Genomic DNA, 21,144 nt, shown 5'->3' on the forward strand with positions numbered 1-21,144 from the left:
CCCCTTAGGCCTGTCAAGGCCAACCCGGAGCCCGGCCACATCAACCATCTGCGACAACTTAGGGAACCTCAAGTGCATATCAAGTGCCACAAGGAGGATCCTCCTGCATGTCACCCATTAACCTGACTACAATGAGGCAGTACAGAGCAGTGGTGAGGGTCGGGGTCTGGTGCAGACTGTTCAAATCCCAGCCCTGCCACTGATACGGAGTGTAGCCTTGGGTAGATTACTTCTCTGTGCAAACGGGGATATCAACAGTAACTATACCTCACGATCTTTATATGAGGATCGAGAGTTAAAATCGTCATAAAAATGCTAGTCATGATTTCCATTTCATACCTGAGAAGAGGAAACTTTTAAAAAGTTACCAGCTTGCCCACCTAACTCAAAGCAGGCAGACCCGGCCCCAGGCTTACCCGCTTCCCACCACCTTCCAAGAAAACCCTCATCTCTCAGATGAACCAAACTTATTATCTTCAAAACTCTGTGTTTTCTAAGTTCCACTGACCAACACTGTGATTTGAAGAAACACTGAATGCTGTGCCAGGAATGGCACTGGTAAATCACCGCCACGGGGAACGTGACCCCGAAGATATCTTCCCACGGGGACCTCGCTTCAGCTTCAACGACCCATGAGTTTAAAATGCCGCAACGCTGCCCGGGGGCTTCTCTTCTGTCCCCTAGTAGATAATACACTCTTGAATAATAAGCCCTCCCATTTTTTCATGGTGGACTTACAGCCCTGGGCATATCCTTCCAAAGTGACACCTTTTTGAAGGCTGCTAAAATGATGACGAAAAGACCGAAGGTGTTCACTGAGGCACGATTCACAGGGGCAAAGACGGGGAATCACCCAAGGTGTCCATCAGTGGACGAGTAGACACAGTCAATGTGGTACACATGCCCACATCAGAATACTATTCAGCCATAAAAAAGCAGGAAATCTCTTGTTCACAACAACATGGACAAATCGGGAAGGCACCCCATTAAGTGAGACAAGCTGGGCACAGAAAGACAAAGACAGCATGATCTCACTGTTCTGTGGAACCTACAAAAAGGTCAGATTCATAGAAGCAAAGAACAAAATGGTAACCCGAGGCTGGGGTCAGGAAGGGTGGATGTTGGTCAAAGGACACAAAACTTCTGTTAAATAGGAGCAATTATCCAGTAGGTTAATTGTACATCGTATTGACTACAGTTGACAATGGACTGGACGTAGGTACTTGAAAACTGCTGAGGGAATAGACTGTCAATGTTTTTACCACAAAAAAAGGCATGCCGGGAAGATTAACGTAGCTATTCCACCACAGAAATACATATTAACACAACCATTCTGTATACCACAAACATACACAACTTTAATTTATCAATTAAAACAAAAAGATGGTAGAGAAGAAGTGACATGGTTGAGCCATTAGTGGTCAGAACAGGAACACATGGACAAGCTCCACCAGAGCTGCTCTTCCTCCTCTGCCTCCACCCCCACTTCCCCAAAGCTCACTCACCCACGTATGAGAACCCAGCTGGCCCCCCGCTCTGGCCCCGACTCTTCCTTAGCTCCAGACCCACACACACTGGCTCGTAGCTCAGTCCCAGGCATCCCGCCAGCCGTCTCCATGGCGTCTCAAGTGCAGCACATTCCCAACCTAATCCACCTCCCTCCTCATCCTCCTCTGCCCATACACAAACACCCAGTGAAAGCCGCACCCAGACAAGCACAGCCAGCTCCTTCCAACCTTCCAACGCAGGTTCTCTCCACGACATTTCCCTCCTCAGGCTCCTGTTCCCCCCAGTGTGAAATATGTGCCCTCTCCAACGCTCCCTCTTCCCTCCACCTCTCCGCTTCGAGGGTTCCTCCGTCGTACACACTCTGCCTCCTTGGTCTCTTCCACTGCTCCCATTCCCAGGCCTGATGCCTGGTAGCATTTTACAAAGGTTCACCATGGCCACCCCGATCTGGGCCCTCACTGCCTCCAGCCCAGACTGTCAATAGCCTCCCAGCGCCACCTCCAGGCCGACACGCCTGCCTGGTCCCTCCTGGGTTTCTCCTCTCACCCACAGGGTCAAGGACTCTGTCCTGGCCTGGCACTCTAGGCCCTTCTCCACGTGAACCTGCGAATCCAAGCCGCGGGGTACCGCCTTTGCAACTCCATCCTGACAGCGCCTCTCAGTGTACCCTGGTGAGTCAAAAGCTTCCGGTCTTTCTCCTGCCTTCCCACTGTTCTCTTTGCCTCAGCACCTGGAACACCTGCTCAGTAGGTTGCTGAAGAAATGACTGAATGGATTCTCCCATTCAGTTCCATCCTCTGCCCTGAAATGGATCTGTTTAAATCCCACAAACCCAAATACAGAAAATGAGAGCACGGGGCAGTGGCAGAACGTATGCATCTGCTTAGAGCAACCTCAGCTTGGCAACCCAGAAAAATATCACCGACTTCAGTGGCCGGCCTCTTCATTCTCCTCCCCAAAAGGCCTCAGCTTTAACGCAGAGATGGAAATGAGTGACTTACGGCTGGTGAACTTAACGAGGTGCAGTTTTGTTTGAACTATCTACCAGCCTTGCCGGTAACTTTAGGCCAACACCGCTACAGAACACAGGATTCTACCCACCATGTCAGAATGGCAGGAGTATGGGTGGCGTCTTATTTCTTTTATTGTTCTGGTGCATGTGCAGAAACTGTCCTCCTTTCATGCTGTTTTACAGTTTCAAAATCGGCTTGCCAAGGCTGTGCCTTTCCCAAGGCCCCTCTGCACAAGCCTTTCTGTGCAGCCCCTCCTCCCTAACAGGGTGCCTCCTTTGAACTAGCTCAGTACATCACACCTCTACTTCTTATTCAGCGAGTGTTCGCACAGATCCTGCCACCTGCCAGGCTCCCCACTCTCCAAGGAGTTTACTTCAACACTACCTTGAACTTCAGTCATTTGTATGGGCGTCTCATGAAACTTCCGTAGGACTCCTTCCAGGGACAACCCATGTTATTCATCTGCACGTGCAATGCGTGCCGTGCCTTGTACATCAAAGGTATTAACATACTTGCTGAATTGAACTAATTTTAATATTTTGCATAAAAATGCTCATTCTGGGCACAAGCATTTCACCACTGATTACTGCCACATTCTGTTTGATCTCATCAAGAAATCAGCACAGAACGCAATGGTGGTTATGTTTTAAAAATGCTTATCAGTTAAGATGCATGCTGAGGTATTTAACAGTAAAATGACACGATGTCTGGGATATGTTTTCTGCTCTTGCAGATTAAAAAAAAAAGTGTGTGTGTGTGAGTGTGTATCTATGGAAGGGAAGACAGATGAAATAAGATCAGCAAAATATTGATAGCTGTTCCAGCCGGTGGTTATTACTCCCAGTATGAACATTTGTAAATTTCTGTTTTTAAAAGTTAAAAACAAACAACAATCCACACAGATAGACCTTTTGCAGAATACTGAGGCCAATCCAAGAGTGATGTCACCAATATTCCAAGAAAGGGGATCTGCTTGCTAATCTGGACACCAGTATGGTGTCTGCTCATATACACACCATCCCTGAAGCTATAGACTCCATGGTGATCCTGCCCAGAAGAAAGACTTATACAAATAATATTAGTCAGGGCTTAGGATGTAGAGTGGTGGCACAGTGCTTGCCCAGTGTATTTAAAGTCTGGGTTTAATCCCCAACTTGGGGGGGGGCAGATTCAGAGATGGGGGAGAGGCAGTCATTAAACTCCTTTGTTATGACTTTCAAAACATTGAAAAGCTTTTGGAATCATTGACTAATTGGTAAATCAAATATTTTGTGGGTTAGTCTCTGTGTCCTTTATTCTGTACCATTGGTCAACCAGTCTGTTTTGGTGCCAATACCATGCAGTTTTTGTTACTATTGCTCTGTAGTATAGTTTAAGGTCTGGTATAGTGATGTCACCTGCTTCACTCTTCTTGCTAAGGATTGCTTTAGCTATTGTGGGTCTCTTATTTTTCCAGATGAATTTCATGACTACTTTTTCTATTTCTATGAGGAATGCCATTGGGATTTTGATGGGAATTGCATGAAATCTATATAATACTTTTGGGAGTATGGTCATTTTGATAATATTAATTTTGCCTATCTAAGAGCAAGGTAGATCCTTCCATCTTCTAAGATCTTATTTGATTTCTTTCTTTGGGGTTCTGTAGTTTTCATTATATAGGTCTTTCACCTCTTTCATTAAGTTGATTCCCAAAGCCCCAACTTCCTTAATAAGACTCCTATAGCACATGAATTAAAATCAAGAATCAATAAATGGAATGGATTCAAACTAAAAAGCTTCTTTTCAGCAAAAGAAACAATCGGTGAGGTGAATAGAGTCTTCATCTTGGGAACAAATTTTTACCCCTCACACATTAGATAGAGCACTAATCTCTAGGGTATATAAAGAGCTCAAAAAGCTAAACACCAAAAAACCAAATAACTCAATCAATAAATGGACCAAAGACCTGAAGAGACACTTCTCAGAAGAGGATATACAATCAGTCAACAAATATATGAAAAAATGTTAATCATCTCTAGCAACCGGAGAAATGTAAATAAAAACTACTCTAAGATTTCATCTCACTCCAGTCAGAATGGCAGCTATTAAGAATACAAACAACAGTAAATGTTGGTGAGAATGTGGGGGAAAACGCACACTTACACACTGTTGCTGGGACTGTAAACTGGTGCAGCCAATATGGAAAGCAGTTATAGAGATTTCCTTGGAAAACTTGGAATGGAACTACCATTTGACCCAGCTGTCCCTCTCCTCAGTCTATACTCAAAGAACTTAAAAACAGCATATTACAGGGACACAGCCACATCAATGTTTATAGCAGCACAATTCACAATAGCTAAATTGTGGAACCAACTTAAATGACCTTCAGTAGACGAATGGATTAAAAAAAATGTGGTATATATACATAGTGGAATATTACTCAGCAATAAAAGAGAATAAAAGCATGGTATTTGCAAGTAAATGGATGGAACTGGAGAAGATAATGCTCAGTGAAGTTAGCCAATCCCCCAAAAAACCAAATGCCCAATGTTTTCTCTGATATAAGGAGGCTGATTCATAATGGGGTAGGGAGGGAGAGCATTGACGAACTCTAGATAGGGCAGAGGGGTGGGAGGGGAAGGCAGGGGCATGGGGTTAAAAATGATGGTGAAATGAGATGGACATCATCATCCAAAGAACATGTATGAAGACATGAATGATGTGAATATACTTTGTATACAACCAAAGATATGAAAAATTGTGCTCTATATGTGTAATATGAATTGTAATTCATTCCGCTGTCATATATAACAAATTAGAATAAAAAAATTAAAAAAATATTTTGTGCCTACTGTGTTCAGGAATATGACCTGAGGTTTTTCACATAGATTTCCTCTCTTTACTCTCATGTTTCTATAAGGCTTGGGTCACTTTCCCCACTTTACAACAATACTGTTAACATCTGGCCTCAGGAGGGCTGTCTATGTGCCAGACACCATGCTATGTACTTTCCTTGCATTTTTGCTTAATCTTTATAACAATCATGTTTCCTATGACAATTATTTTCACATACACTTTCAAATGAAAAACAAAACAAGCAAAAATGAAGCCTGGAAGAGTTAAGTCAGGAGATAAGGATGTGCACGGTGTGTGAGAGCAGAATGACAGGAGAGGCTTTGGCTCCATGGCCTGGCTCCCACTATGAGCAAATTGCACAGGTTCATTCCGCACTCAGGTGAGGTTATCAGTGTCTTCTCAAAGCCTGCTACTTCCCAGACAGCCAGAGTGTAATGTCAGTGGAAGTTCTAATCCTGTGTGTCATGGGACTATGTTACCCGCTCTGACACTCAGTTACTTTGATACCGCTAATGAGAACAACAGGCTGGATATGTGAGTTAGAGAAAACGGGAGGAATCCCCTGTCTCTGCTGGTGATTTACTTGAATTGGGAAGTACTTTAGAGGCAGCAAAGTGTATGGTCAAAGAGTTACCCAAATCATTGCTTTTATAACAATTAAATATTCTCCAACATTTAAATAGAAATGGCTATAAATTAGAAAATATCATTGCGGGGGGGCGCTTCACTGCAGCTTAGCAGCACCATTATCATGGGGAGGCATTTCGCATGAGACATTTGGGAACAATTAAAAAAAACAACAACTATAATTTGAATGGAACACTAATGTCCCACACCCAAAGTAATATTCAGGAAAGGGCTGGAGGTGGCCAGCTCAACCTATGTTCCCTAGCTCCTCTTGGAAGCAGCTGTTTCCAGGACACATACATCCTAATTCCTTTAGGTGGGGCTTCTCCAGGCCCTAAGAGGCATTCCTGCATCCTAACTGGTTAAGAATTTGGTGGGGAAGGACTCTCCAACACTAATAAATCATCATCACTACAGCCAAGAAGATGTACCAAGCACTTAAGTGCTAGTTACTGTGCTTCTCGCTTAAAATGCATCATCCCATTAAACCAAGAAAACCAAACCTCGGGCATGTTAAGCAACACCCTGGAGACAACACACCTAGAAGATGGTAAAGTGGGACTCAACAGGTCTCCCTGGCTCTAAAACTTGGCCACATGTTCTTCTGTCTTCCAGGGATAATCCTGGGCAGACAGCTAATAACAGTCCATCTAAAAAAACTGCACAGATCTAAATATTATCCCTTATGGATGGCACAGAACTCCGAAGTTTCTATCAAGTACTTAGCAGATTAACAGCTCCTTCTAAAGAAAAAAAATAATTACCTTCCTCGCTGGTGCTCTGCTGGAATAGGGGCCGGTCCTCTAGTGGGGAAGAATGCAAATCAGGTTCTTAAGACTGAATAGCAGAACTCAAGCTCTGCCTCCTCCGGCTCTTGTATCCAAAGCCCTGGAACCCTCTCCAATTAACACCAAAGAAGCATGGTACTTGGGGCAGAGAGCTCAACCATGAACTGATTAGTATCCAACTCCTGCCAAAGGCTCATTTAAGACATCTGATAGCAGAGAGAGATGGCTTAATGTGCAGATTAACTAGCCATTCTGCTAGGCTCCCTAAGTTTCAGCTATACACTAAATTGGATCAACACAAAGCAACATTTGTCCCCCACGGTAATTCAGCTTCTTACAGAAACTCCTTCACACACTTAGGATTTATGCCCTCAGCTTTTATAGAGGGTGGACATAAAAAAATCCATTTAAATAATCATTTAGGGCCTTTTTTAAAAAAAGAACAGTTGAAAGCACTGTCCATAATGTTACCCAATGCTCCCTGAAATGAAAAAGCACATGATAAATTCAGGGCCAAGAAAAAGTTTGTCTCTCTGACGGAGTTTATGTTTTCCTTCCTCAGAAGAGAACTGTACAATCACATCTCTTTTTTGTCTCAACTCTTCAAAACTTCAGAGGCAAATTCAATAATGAATTCCCCCCAACCACCTTGCAATACCTATTCTCAGATATTTTTCCCCACTCCTTTTGATCTTGGTTTTATTTTTATGTCTCCTGCTTTGTGTTTCACTCTGTAAGCCAACTTAAACCTTTTCCCCCTCTGAAGTAAGACATAAATCCTAAGTAAAAGAGGACTTTCTCACTTAAAAAAAAAAAACAAACAAAAAACCACTCCTGCTCCTTGAGATGCCAGACCATTCCCACTAGTGCCCTGGCGTCTTCCCAGCTGACACAACAGAACTCGAGAAGACCCCGACCAGTTGCACGCGCTCACTGACCTCAGCACTCCCATGCTGAGCAAAGGAGAACAACGACCACCCAGCTTCTAGAAGCCAATGCTCGGGTGTTCTCAAGTGAAGCAGGTCCCCAAGGCCAAAGGTGACCCCACTTAGAACAGACTTGACCTTGGGCCATAATTTTAAGCCATCCCCAGCATCTTTTTTGAAAGAGAGAGAGAGAGAGAGAGAGAGAGAGGGGAAAATCAAGTGTTCTCCACCATGGTAGATTCTATTTTCCAAAGATGGCTGTAGCACTTCCCCTCTTACGTGCCCTTCTACCATTCAGGGGATCTTTCGCTACCCTCCCTTTTAGGAGGTCTCTTACATCCCTTTGAAATTGAGATGACTTGACCCATAGAAGAAAGCAGAACCTGCCGGAGACTTTGCGTTTAAGTGGTCTAGTAACTTCCATCTCCTGCTTCTTAGAAGGTATCCACCACATAGGAAATGTGACCTACTCTGAGAAGATGGAGCTGCGAGAAGCCCAAGCCCTGTGGAGAGATGTGTATGAGGAGAGAGGCCCAGGATCGTGGGGTCACTTCTACAACAAAGTTACCTAGAGGGCAGCCTGAAGTCCTAAGTGCCCCCGCTGTCACCACTGTATTAGAGATGAACCCCACTGAGTCCCTCCCTAACCCCTGACCCCCAAAATCATAGGCAAAATGAAAAAAATAGTGATTTTCAGATAGGGATAGGGAGTGGTACCTGACTCATGGGATTAAACATTTAATGCCTATGAAGTCCTTTAGTACATGTCTGGTATCACGGTACTAAATAATTGCTCAATCAATGGAAATTATAATTCTGGATCTGTTAAGTGGCAAAATCGAGTTTTGTGTACGGATCAACAAAACTCAAGTTTGCCACATGACAAAGCTGGGGATCCAGCTTTCTTAAGAATGCTTCTGTGACAACATTCCACAGTCATATAACCTAAGATGACCTATATACCTGGCAGGTCATCTGTCTTCCTGCTTTTGGGGGCAGGGGGCTCACTTCCCTGTTACCTCATGCAGGCCCCAAGTTGCATCTGGCATGGAAGGCACATGCACATACACACATGTTACATTTCTAGAGATAACCATGTAGGGTGAGGTCAGGCACATCTGTTTCTGGGCAGAGAACCCAGCGTGGAGATCCTGACTAAATGTCTGCTGCTGTACTCATGCCCAGCTCGTCTCCTGACAAGTGTCCAAGCAGCTGCAAGGGTATGAGTCACAGGCACAGGGAAGAAGGAGGAAGAAAGACAGAAAGGAAAAGAATGCAGTTGTTTTTTTATACCACTTAACACTCCTAGTAAGTTCATCTGTGTGTAAATATCCCTGAATACTCTGACTTGAGCAAAACTGTTTGCAATTCTGGTTTCCCTGTGTACGTATTTTAACATTATCCATGTGCTGGTCCTGGATGATTTACCTATCCAGCCAATCAGCCAATATTTATCGAGTGCCTATTCTGCGTAAAGCGTGGGGAAAGGCACAGGGTTCTATATGCATTAGCATTAGACAGGGAGAAGCACGCTGATGATTTTCACGACAATGGTGCTGGCACTCCGCAGGAAAGCAGACGACAGGATCCTTAGGATAATAACTGAACCTTTTCCACAATTTAGTCTCTTTATTTCTTCTTGCTCTCTGGAGAACAGAGCCACCAACAAATCCCTTCCAGTTAAAAGAGCCCACGCTCTCCCAGAGCTCCTTTCCTGATGTCTGACAGTCTCTGCACCTCCCCCGGGGCATGCAGGGATCAATACGTGAGTACTTCAAAGAAACCCTCAAATTGGAGTGCACACAGCAGCACTTTCGGAAAAAAAATCCTCGAGCTGGGACTCAGAAATTGGAGGGGGAGGGGATAGGGAAAGGCGGCGCTGGAATTTGACAGCGCCACACAATGCACTGAGGATCAGAGCTATGAGACAAATTCAGCTCCAGAGATGAAAAATCTTCTTTTGGTGCTGACAACATCTGTTTTATTTTGAAGGTTGCTAAGGAGAGTTCTAGCTGGGCCAACATTGTTCCAGTTCAGTACTTCATAGTGAGTCTCTCACACAAGGCTCAGAAGGCAGGAATAAAAAGCTCACCAGATAAACCTTGCTGCTTTTACTTTCCCAATATCAAAGGCTCACTTGGCTAACAGGGATGACTAACACCCTGCCTAGTCACAATTGCAACTGGATTGTCCTTTCTGCTTACTCTCTTATTACCTTTCTCCCTGCCCCCTCTGTCCCCACTTGCCAATCCCCCACCTTTGCCAAATAAAGGCTTATTAAGGACAGACAGACAGTGAACACAGCAGTCCTCTCACAGAAGATTTCCATGCAGAGAAGAGCCAGGAGTGAGGGGCATGTCATGGCAGGAAAATGTTTGGTAACAGACAAAGGAGAAAATCATTCCCTGTCCTTGAAAGATGTGTTTTGCCTCCTAATAATCAAAGTTATGCCTAATGCCTTCCTCAGAGCCCAATGCACTCACAGGACAGTAGAGAGGCAAAGCTCTAAACAGCAAAGAGCTTGTCAGGTAGGCCCTTCCCATCCTGGTAATAATGCAGGTGGGAGGAAGGCTTTCCACACCCCATTTGACCCCATCCCTCCTGAGTTTACTTGCAATTACAAGCCATTAACGAAAATTAGGAAGAGCCCACACACATTTCGCTCAGTGAGAAAAACACGTACAGGGATGGGGAAGATGAGCATGCTAGAAAACACGAGGTCAGGCCAGGGGTCACACATACGACAAGTTGAGGAAACGACGATGATCTTTGCACATATGACACACTACTAAAAATGGGTGGTGAGGTGACCAACTTTGCTTCTGCACCAAGGAAAATGTACCCAGGCTGAGAGAGCCCCCAAGAAGAGCCTGGGGAAGCAGGAAGCCCCCTGTATGTAACTGGCAGCAGCAGATAAAATCATTTTGGGATTCCAGGGCATTTAAGTGGAAAAAAAAAAAAAAAAAAAGCCTCCTATTAGCTGAAGGAATTCTGCACAGGGCTTTGGAAAGCAGCAGCGCCTGCCAAGGAGTACCTAGGAGTGTCGGACAGGAAGGGAAAACGGCAGTGCTCGCCCTCCAACAAAGGTCCATTTCAAAGCCATCCAGCACAGCTCCCACCCTGCAAATCTCAACAACAAAAGGAAACTAGGCCCTCTCAATTGAAGGCATTGAGACAACTGAGGCCACGTTATCTAAACATTCCCCTTGCCTGCCAGATTCTATTTCTGCCAGTTTTGCTTTCACCTCCAGCTTTGGATCTCTCTAAAGTACACTTCTCCCAATAAAAAGAAGGTCTAAATAATGCAGCACACCCAGCACCCAGACTCCTCCAGACAGCTCCAAAGAGGGATTTAGCCTCTCCAAAGAGAGGCTAAAAGCCATCCTCCCAACACTTACCTAGCCAGGTCACACCCACGCTGGCAGGTGCAGACATGGTCTCTGCTACCTTGTGCCAGCTCCTGTTGTGTCCAGGTACCCAGAGCGCCACGTGGCAGAAATAGTAGCCAGAGTTTTCTTTGCTAACATCTCGGACCAGTAAATGGTAGGAGCGTGCGTCCATGTGACTCAAGGCCACGTGAGGCGAGCCGTGCAGCAGAGAATCACGGTCCAGTCGTGCCAACATGTGGCGGGCAGGAGAGGAGCCGTCAGGTGTCCTGCTGAAGAACCACGTCACCTCGGCCCGTACCTCATCCACCCGGTCTGTCGTGATGTTGCAGGACAGGTCCAGGTCCTTTCCTTCAGGCACAGACACGTTCCTGGCCACGGCTGCTCGCAGAACTTGTGAATTAAACAACAAATAAATCTAAGTAATCTGGATTAGGTCTGCCTCCTCCACCTTTCATCTCTCCTATCCTGCTTCCCTTCAGATCATCTTCTTTTAAGTTCTCATTTATGGCATGAAAATTAGTAGGCTTTGTACAGTTCTACATACTTAAGAGGTATTTAATGGATAAATTCATGAATCATGCTGCATTTCTCTTTATTTAAAAAAATAGCAAACACTGATACACACTATATCCCAATGTTCTGAGGATAATACTCAAAATAATTCTATTAGTAGATACTATTATTATCCTCATTTAACTGATAAGGAACCAGAAGCACAGAAAAGTAACCTGCCCCAAATCACATGGTTAATATATGACACAGCTAGAATTCAGATTTAGGCTGCCTGCTTCTAGGAACTCTGGTCTTAACTGTTAAGCTATTGTTTGTTTGATGAGAAGAAGTCTGCTGAAAGTCACAAAACCAAAATCAAACTTTTTCCATTTGCATAATAAAACTCGAGTGCTTTTAAAAAGGACAGCTTAGTTCTGATATGTGTGCACAGTCAGTTTGAGACCGAGAAAGGGAAGGTAAGAAGTGAAGGTGAAACCATTTTTCTAGAAAAAAGGAAAAAAGCCTTAGCTGGGGGTATGGCTCGGTGGCAGAGTCCTTGGCAAACATGCATGAGGCTCTGAGTTCCATCTCTAGATGGAAAAAAAGAAAAAGAAAAAGAAAGAAAAAATACCCAAAGCAGACAAGAAAGTAAAGAAAGTAAAGTGTTCCTTTTGAATCAATTCAGAGAAATATTTATTTCATTAGAATGCCCACCTAAAAGTCAAACATAAGACATACTCTATGTATGAACACAATGATTTTTGGATTATCCACGCTACTGCCCTCTCTCATTAGTGTGGGTAATTAAAATAAGACTATACTCAGATGAAGCACTGAAGTATTTGGTGTCACAGATTCCAGGGGGTCGAGTTTCAGCATTCCCCTGTCAAAGCTTTTATATGGAAACATTTGACTCTATTCAGGAGATTTTTGAAAAGGAGTCAAACATCTGTAATCAGGGTAGGAAAACATTGGACTTGTGATAATGCTCTGGGAACAATTACTTAGACGGTAAATAGTTGACATCACCCCCGGGATGGGAATGGGGGCACAGCCCTGGCCTGCTAGCAAGAGCCACTGCATCAACCACTGTCCCCAGGAAGTTCAGGGACAGAGTCTGGTGCCCAGTTCAGAAAAGACCTAACTGAAAAGCCCATGCCCTTTGGTGTACATTATGTGCACATGAATATTTCCAGAGTTTCACAAAATTTCAAACAAGTCTTTCAAGCCAAGTTCAACATGTACTGTGAGAGAGGACAGAAAAGAAGGTGGGAATAGCATCAGAAAAAGGAATTTAGAAGTCCAATTTCATCCTTCAAATTCTTCCTCTTCCCTCATCTCTTTAAAAAGAAGCCAAAAGTAACTTGAGGGCATCTTTTGAGAGGATTCACAGAAACTGCCACGCTGAGCCAGGTCCTGCAGTTTGAACCACCCCACTTACAGTACAATGCTCGTGGACAGAACCCTGAAGTCGGCTGGGGGAGCTGCTATTGGGCCAGGGAAGACTGACTCAGGAGGGTGTCAGGTCAGTGAAGGAGCACTCAACATGGAGCTGAGGTATGTGTATATTGAGAAAATAGATCCTTGGGTCCTGGAAATGTTGGCAGAAATGTCTTTTCAACTGCATAGTTCACTTTGTAATTTTATTTGTGCAAGTGGCTAAACATCCTGTCATATCACTAACCATAGGCCTCCCACATTCTGGATTCAAGAGTTTACCACTGGAAAACAGGCTGGAGCAGGCTAGAGGGAAATAAAGAAGCAGTTCTCAAGGATTTGTAGTGCAAGAGGGGACCTAGGCAAGGCCTGTGCTATAGGAATTCTCCCTTGTAATATAACTGCATCCATAAACTAGACATCCAGATTTGCATCACCCAGTCCTACCCGGTACTATAACTGTGGGGAGTGGGGGCAGGTAACTACCTCATCCGGAACACAGCTTCATTGTCTAAGTGGCTCTGTGCCATTTATAACAACAATGTGATCAGAATATTTAAGCAGTCAGCTCTGGATAGTACAAGACAAGAGAATAACCATAACTTAGACAAGATAGAAATGACTATAACTCAAGTGATTCTTAACCTGGGGTCTACAAAGAGAATTTATGGAATCTGTGAATGTGTATGGGGAAAAAAAAAATCCATTTCACCCATGTTCCCTAAAATAGAGTACCTTTTCACAATGTGAAAATGAGCAGGGTAGTACTACCTGCCCCTGGGACTTCGCTCCAACAGAAATCACAGTTATTTTCATATTACATTATAGGTTTATAGTTGTTGCAGATATTGTAAAACATCACTTACCTTCATTGCTACCTAGAAATTATGATACTTTGCTAGGTCTACCATTCTATCTTATTATTAACGTGTTAATAAAGAAGCATAATATTATTTTAAATTTGTCTTCAAGTATTTTGATAATTATTTCAACGTAAGTGTTTTACTCTGTCATCTGGTGTATTATGTTTTAAGAATTAAGACATCTTAATTCTGACAAAGGAACTTCAAAGGACTCTCAAGGAAGCCCGTGGCATAAAAAAGATTATGAACCCTTAGTCTCAGGTGAGAGCTAGACATTATTACCTGCCTAGTAGGCTCAGTGTTCCAGTCTTATTACAAGATACTATGGGTTTTGTGGTATTTGAAAAGGAAAAAAAAAAAAAAAAAAAACTTTACAATTGAAATTCCTGCATAAAATGGTTAACTTGCTGCAAAGCTGAAACTCTTTTAACCCTCCTGTCTCATTAAAATAGCTGTTTGATGCAGGCTGAATAGCTGGAGGTTTTGTAGGGTAGCTTCTCGACAGATCACTTCTGCTCAGGAAGCTGACCCGAGGGCTGGAGATGCAGCTCAATGGTAGAACACTTGACTAGCACCTGGAGGGTCCTGGGTTCCAGCCTCGGCACTGAGAGGGGAAAAAAAATGACTTGAATCCATCTGGAGAGTGATTTCTGTAACGGTGATGGGTAACTCTTCTCCTTGATGGCCACAGTCACTCGAGAAGCTCAGTCTTGCTTTTCACACCTACTTCTACTGAATCCAGTTCTGAGGTGGTGGCATAAACGCAGAGGAATGTGCCCAGGACAATATGTCTAACAGAGACAAACACGGTGCACATTGTTTCCTTCTTTCCTTCCCATCCAAGCAACAGAGCAGCTACACGCTCACATTTCTGCTCAGGAAATGAGCCTAGCCAAGGTCTTCCCAGTTTAAAAAACAGGAGGCAACAGCAGCAGCAGCAGCAGCAGCAGCAAAGCACTCTGCGATCTGTCAGTCACACTCCGAGAACACAAAGTCCACCCACTCAGGCCCAGCAATGACACTACCCTGCAATGGTCTTTCCGAAGTCCATCTCTGCTGAAACTGCAAGCTCCATGGGGCCTGGGAACAAGTGTCCTGCCTCTGGGCCCCCAGGGCCCAGCACAGAACTGAGCCACACGGGTTTTCTATCAATGCTTATTAAACAACAAGTCAACACTGGCTTTTAAATATATATACATATTGTTTTCTTCTAATTTCTGTGTATTTTCTAACATGCTTTTTTCCTATTTGCTTAATTATTCTGTAGTTGGAATAGGGGGTTAAAAGGGGGGCGGGGGTAGATTCACAAATGACAGGAAAAAGGACTTCTTGAGTAGACCCAGGGCTGGATACTCCTGGGATATGGATGGTAGAGGAAGCAAGGGGCCCAGCCCTCCAGAGTACCTCACCTGATGGGTTGGCACAGCTGAGGGAACCCCAAAGGCAGGCCTAGAGAGCGAAAGTTAGGTAAGAGGTTCGGGGGTGATCCTGACCCATCCCAATAGCTGTGGTGACAGGCAGATTGACTCAGAAAACACAAATTAGATAAAGCTAAGGGAGCAGGTGTGGGCAGATCCACCCCAAATCCCCCTTGCACACCAGGCAGGGCTTCCCTCTGAGAGGAATTGATGTTCCCATCTTTGAGTGAAGTACCTTGAATAATATGCTGCAGCTTCCCATGGGTATAAGATCAGATAAATGCAGCTGCCACCCCAAAAAAACGGTAGCATAGAGCTCAAAACCAATGCACCTCTGCCCAAACCATCAGCACCACCCTGTTCCCTTCACCCCCAAAGGAAGGCCTCACACGAGAGGCCCACGGTTCTTGTCAAAAGCCATGGGCTCCCTGGCTCAGTTCTTTATCCCACCGCGGGTCACAACACACAGACTAGGCACACCGTTTCCGGAAGCTCACCTGTTGGCTGGATCACCAAGGCGGCAACTTCCACCGCCTTTTCCTGAATTTCTTGCCAGTTACCCTGATCTGCGATCCACTCGCTGACCACACACCTGTAGGAGCCCTGGTCGGCAGACAGCGCCCTGGACACCAAGAGGCGGTAGGAGTCGCTGCCCACGGTGTCAAAGCGCACGTCCCCGCTGTGGTAGCGCTGCTCATAGCCTGGGCCCGGGTGGAGCCTGCCCTCGTGGGTGAGGGCGAGGATGTTCCGGCGCGAGGGCCCGCGGTGCAGCTCCCACAGCAGCGCCAGGTGCGTGTGCAGGGGCGAGGCGGTGGAGGCCACGCAGCGCAGCTCGAAAGGCTCCCCCTCACGCAGGCTCAGGCTGGGCGGTGGCCGCGCACTGGGGCCCACGTGCAGGGCGTCCGCCAGCACTGCAGAGAGAACACATCTGGGTCAGCGGGCGTGGGCCCCCTTGTGGCGAAGACCAGCCACCTTCCAGGACTCGGGCCTTGAACCATGCCTGCGGCCATTCCCAAAGTCAAATCCTTTCTTCCTTTCCCCGTTCTCATGCCCAGATGGGCAGCTTTCCCATTTTGACTCATCTATCTCAAGTGACTTAAAAAAGAAAAGAAAAAAATAAATTAAAAAAAAAAGGAAGAAGAGACTACTAAACCCCCCGGCTACAACTGGGGTGGGGAAGGAAAACTGCCTTTGGTAGCTGAGTTTTCAGGGATGTGCTTCTGTCACCCTGAGGCAAGTTATTTTATTCTTTTGTGACAGTTTCTTTAAAATGGACCTTCCTCATGCGGTTGACCAGAGAGTTCAACAAGTTAAAGTGGGCACGTTCCCAGGTCGAGTGGTTGACATCAGGATAAAACAACTGGTTATTACTGTCAAAATACTTCCCTGGTTAGGACTCTGGGCTAGAACAGGGAGTCCGCAGCCAGCAGATGAGGCATTCTCAGAGTTAAACCCGCCAAGATCTGCTGGGGGATAGGATGGCATGAGCCGACCGTGGCTCACCACCTGGGAACTGCCTGAGATGAGCGGGGGAAACAGTGTATCCACAGGACAGGACCAGGCCAAAGAAAGCTGAGGGTCCAGCTATTGCTCTCCTAGGGCTCACTGGAAGAAACAGCACTTCTACAGGGTCTAGAAAGGGGGGGGCAGGGGTCAAGGAATTATTAGTGAGTGTGATTTAGGAAGAGAAGTGAATAGCAACCAACATTGGTACTCTAGTAACCACAGAGGGGACCTCTAACAAGGGGCAAGGAAAATCTATCAGGTTAGTCCAGAAGCTCAGGAAGAGAATCCTATTCATCATCTCCTTGGTTTTTCTCTCAGTTCCACTCTCAGAAACCAATTCAGCGTCCCTGAGAAGGGAGTACTCTAGATAACAGAAAAAACCTGCCATGTCTTTAGAAGGGCATATTCTAAAGATCCAGCCCTTCTACAAAATAGATGCCGTGACTTTCTAGCATTATATATCAATCTGTGAGTCTGGCTAACACGATTTGGTTCTCAATGTCGGTTTCTCTCTGGGTATAGATGAATAGTTTCATGACCCATGAAGCTGAAGGCCAGAGAAACCCTGGAATACAAGTAGCACCTGCCAGAAGCTCCATCTAGACAGCCAGTCAGTCTCTCTCAAGGTCATCCATCTGCTTTCTCAGGCCAAGAAAAGCCTTCCCTTGCTTCTCCTGTCTGCTAAAGACTAGAGAAGAAAGAAAGGAAAAAAAAAAAAATACACTGGGGATGGTGACTGGGATGGTAGTCTCCTGCTGCCCTCCTGGTCCTCAGGATGAGAATCACAAGGGAAGTCAAGGCTGCATGTGACCTAGCGGAGAAGAGATATGTCACGCTGCATTGTAACTCCAATGCAAGAATGACATGGGACTTCTACAAAACACACTCAGGATTTACTCCTCTACTTTATTCCTGTAGGAATAAAGTAGAGGAGATGGAAGAGGTAGATTAGATGTGTCAATGCTTTAAACCTACTTAACAGACATGGGTAGCTGTTTCATTCCTTCATGAGTTTCTAGTGCGGGGATAGTACCCAAGATGGAAGGTTCTACCAATCACAGCGGATACAAATGCCTGGAACAACCCTCTCTTTTTATATCCTCGTGTACATTTTTCACTGTCCTGATAATTACATACATTTCTATCCTTTTGGGAACGAGGCAGGGTACAAATGAAATGCATAATTAATAATAATAACAATAATAATGTTTCTATTTTGTTAGCCTCCAATTAAAATGGCTTGTTCTTGCTCATTTACTAATTAGCTGTGTGATTTTAGGCAAGTAATTAACCTTTGCTCTTCCATTTCCTCCTGTTCAATTAGAGAAATATCCTGCCCTATCTTTTTCAGTGGAGTTAGAGAACTGAATGTGTGAGTAAATCTAAAAGGTCTTGAAAGATGGAAAAAATAAAATTAAACCCAAGACAGATAACAGAAGATATGATTCTTTACACAGTCAGGTCAATGAACAGCAATGACCAGATCATTTTTGGGGTATATACAAACATACAACTTCTGTTACAAACAGGTATTTAAACCATGCAGGTCACAAAGAAAGATGAACTTTGAAATATGTGCTATTTCTGTACAACTTATCATTGTCATCGTAACCAACACCTGCTTGTCACTAACCACTGAATGCAACTTGCTATTGGCACTGCTCTAAGGCCTAGCACATGTTAACTTACCTGTCTCACACCCTTTGAGGTACATACTGTCATAGCGAGGAGGAAGTGGAGGCATGTCACGTGCCCACCATCACACAGCTAACAAGTGACAGAGTCAGAACTAGACTGAGCACAGGCGACCTAGCTCCAGAGCTGGCTCTCCCACCACACCATGCTGCCTCCAACTCCCTGGCCCTGAGATGCTTCAGAACCATGTAGGAAAGAAGAAAAAGGGCACTTAGAGGTCACCTGGTCCCTCCTCTGCTTTTAACCGGGTAAGACACTAGCAGTCCCCTGGACAGGGGTGTTGTCTCTGGACACAGCCAAATGGCAGAGGAAGGTCTGGCCCCCAGCACAGTGACCCCACATGAGGACTGTACCTTTAACCTGCACTGTGTCCTCATAGTTGCCCTGGACAGTGGCATCTGTGCTGGGGGTGGAACATTTGTAGTGGCCTTGGTCCGAGGGCTGGACATTCTTTATGTGGAGCTCCACGGCGTCATTGGCAGTTCGCCTTAACTGGATCTCGCCCCTCTGCAGCCGCTCCCGGTACAGTTGGGCGGGGAAGCCCACCTCCCAGGTGCTTGCGAGCTCCACGAAGCTGCTCCCCGATGACGAGAAGCTCCAGTCAAAGTTCTGCTCGCTAGGGCCATCGTAGTCACTGACGTTGCAGGGGATGACCAGCTCAGTGCCCACCACCCGGACCAGAGTCCCTGCTGGGACTCTCACCACACGCCCGCGACAAAGAGCTGCAAAACAGGAGAGGACGGGAAGGTCGTTAATTGTGGAAGGTCTCCCAGGACGAGTGTGGCAAACTCAAGGATGCTTCTGCCCTCCGGCCTCAGGCAGAGAGATGGCATCCCAACCATGGGGGGAAAAGGGGTTCCGGAGAAGGATGCTAAGCCATCCCTAGAACTATGAGCCAAGGATACCCTGAACTGAGTGCCTCTCCCATAACCAGTTTCCCAGGACTCACAGGGAGGAAGATTAAATATTAAAACAAGCCTAACCATAAACCCGAATAGCTGCGTCCCTCCCGTTACTATTTAACGTACTGTTATCACTCATGATGCAAAAATATTTTCCGTTCTCTGTGAAAGAAAAGGACACAGCTAATCAAGTATTTACATTTCTGCCCACCCTATGTCAACCCTCATCCCTGGAGACCATTCCCTGGGGCTCCTGAGACCTGATTTACAATGATGGATGCCAATTTTTAAATCCTAGAGCAACCTGCTGATAAAATGATTTAACTCCTGTTATCTGACATTGCCTATAAATTAATTTTAAAATATGACGATTCTACCAAGTATTAATTTTCTATTTTCTGGCTCATTTCCTTTTCTCTATTCTTTACCCTGATCTAAATTCAGAATGAGGATGGGGAAGCACAAAGGGAGGGAGGGAGTCTGGCTGGCTGCTGGCGTTGGCAGGTATGCAGGAACTTGCCGCAGGGGACAAGCCCGGTGCACGAAGCCCTGGGTTCACTGGCATTCCCTTCCCGGGAGCATGTGATCCACAGACCTGTGGCAGGACCCTTTGGGACCGGCACCCGTGAATCTGCTCAGAAGGATTCCCTGCAATACTCCTAAGCATGATTTTTAACTTAGTGTGTTTACTCCCTACGTTTCAATTCAGACCAAATGGCTATGCATGGCTCCTTCTTAACGTTCTATGAACAGGTGTAACAGGCGATGGGTTGAACTGTGTTCCCCACCCAAAATTCACAGTGAAGTCTCAGCATCCCATACTTTAGAATGTGGCCTTATTTGGGAATAGGGTCACTGCAGATGTAATTATTTAAGTTGTGATGAGGTTGTCCTGGGGTAGGGTGGGACCCTAACCTAGTATGACAGGTATCCTTATAAAGGGAGAAATCTGAAGCTGGGCATGGTGGTGCATGCCTGTAATCCCAGCAACCTGGGAGGCTGAGGCAGCAGGATCACAAGTTCAAGGCCAGCCTCAGCACCTTAGCAAGATCCTATCTCAAAAAAAAAAAAAAAAAAAAGAGAGAGAGAGATGGGGATATGGCTCAGTGGTTAAGCACTCCTGGATTCAAAAAGAGAAATCTGGACACAGACACAGGGAAAATATCCCATGATAATGCAGAGATAGGGTAATATATCTACAAGCCAAGGACACCAAAAAAAATACCAGCAAGCCAGGAGAAGTTAGGAGAGAGGTATGGAATAGATTTTCTCTCACAGCCCGCAGAAAGAACCAACTCTGCCAATACCTTGATCTTGGACTTCCAGCTGCCAGAATTGTGAAAGAAAGAATTTCTGTTGTTGAAACCACCTGATGTGTGGTTCTTTGCTACAGAAGCTCTCCTAAACTAATACACCATTGCTGCCCGTTTTTCACTAGTTTAATTCATAATATTCAACCTATAAGTTGCCACCCATTAGTGAGTTGTGAAATAAATTTAGAATGGTGGCAACCAGAGGTGTGTGCTTTTTATAATGGAATTTTAAATGAACAAAAACTATTAAGAGTGGATTGCATTTAGCAAGGGATAAATACTGTTTTATCATACAGTATTTTGTTAAGTAAACAAAGGTATACGTGTACCAGATTATGATGAAAAAAATAATATCTAAATTTGGGTCAAGGTTAAAGAAAATGGAACACTTTTTTTTTTTTTTTTTTTAAGCTAGCTCTTGTTTTCTC

The 21,144-nt window shown here is 45.1% G+C and overlaps 1 protein-coding gene across 1 annotated transcript in view; it reads right to left on the reverse strand.

Annotated features, from left to right (window-relative positions):
* The window catches only part of Ptgfrn (prostaglandin F2 receptor inhibitor), a 72,745-nt gene that overhangs the window by 22,737 nt on the left and 28,864 nt on the right, over positions 1-21,144 (reverse strand). Inside the window, exons 2-4 of the mRNA XM_076862832.1 lie at positions 18,855-19,223; positions 15,798-16,211; positions 11,100-11,480 (exon numbers count right to left, since the gene is read on the reverse strand). Of these exons, the coding sequence (XP_076718947.1) occupies positions 11,100-11,480; positions 15,798-16,211; positions 18,855-19,223 (1,164 nt within the window). The remainder of the gene's footprint in view (positions 1-11,099; positions 11,481-15,797; positions 16,212-18,854; positions 19,224-21,144) is intronic.

This window comes from Callospermophilus lateralis, chromosome 7, assembly GCF_048772815.1.
Source record: "Callospermophilus lateralis isolate mCalLat2 chromosome 7, mCalLat2.hap1, whole genome shotgun sequence".
NCBI classification, from domain to species: domain Eukaryota; kingdom Metazoa; phylum Chordata; class Mammalia; order Rodentia; family Sciuridae; genus Callospermophilus; species Callospermophilus lateralis.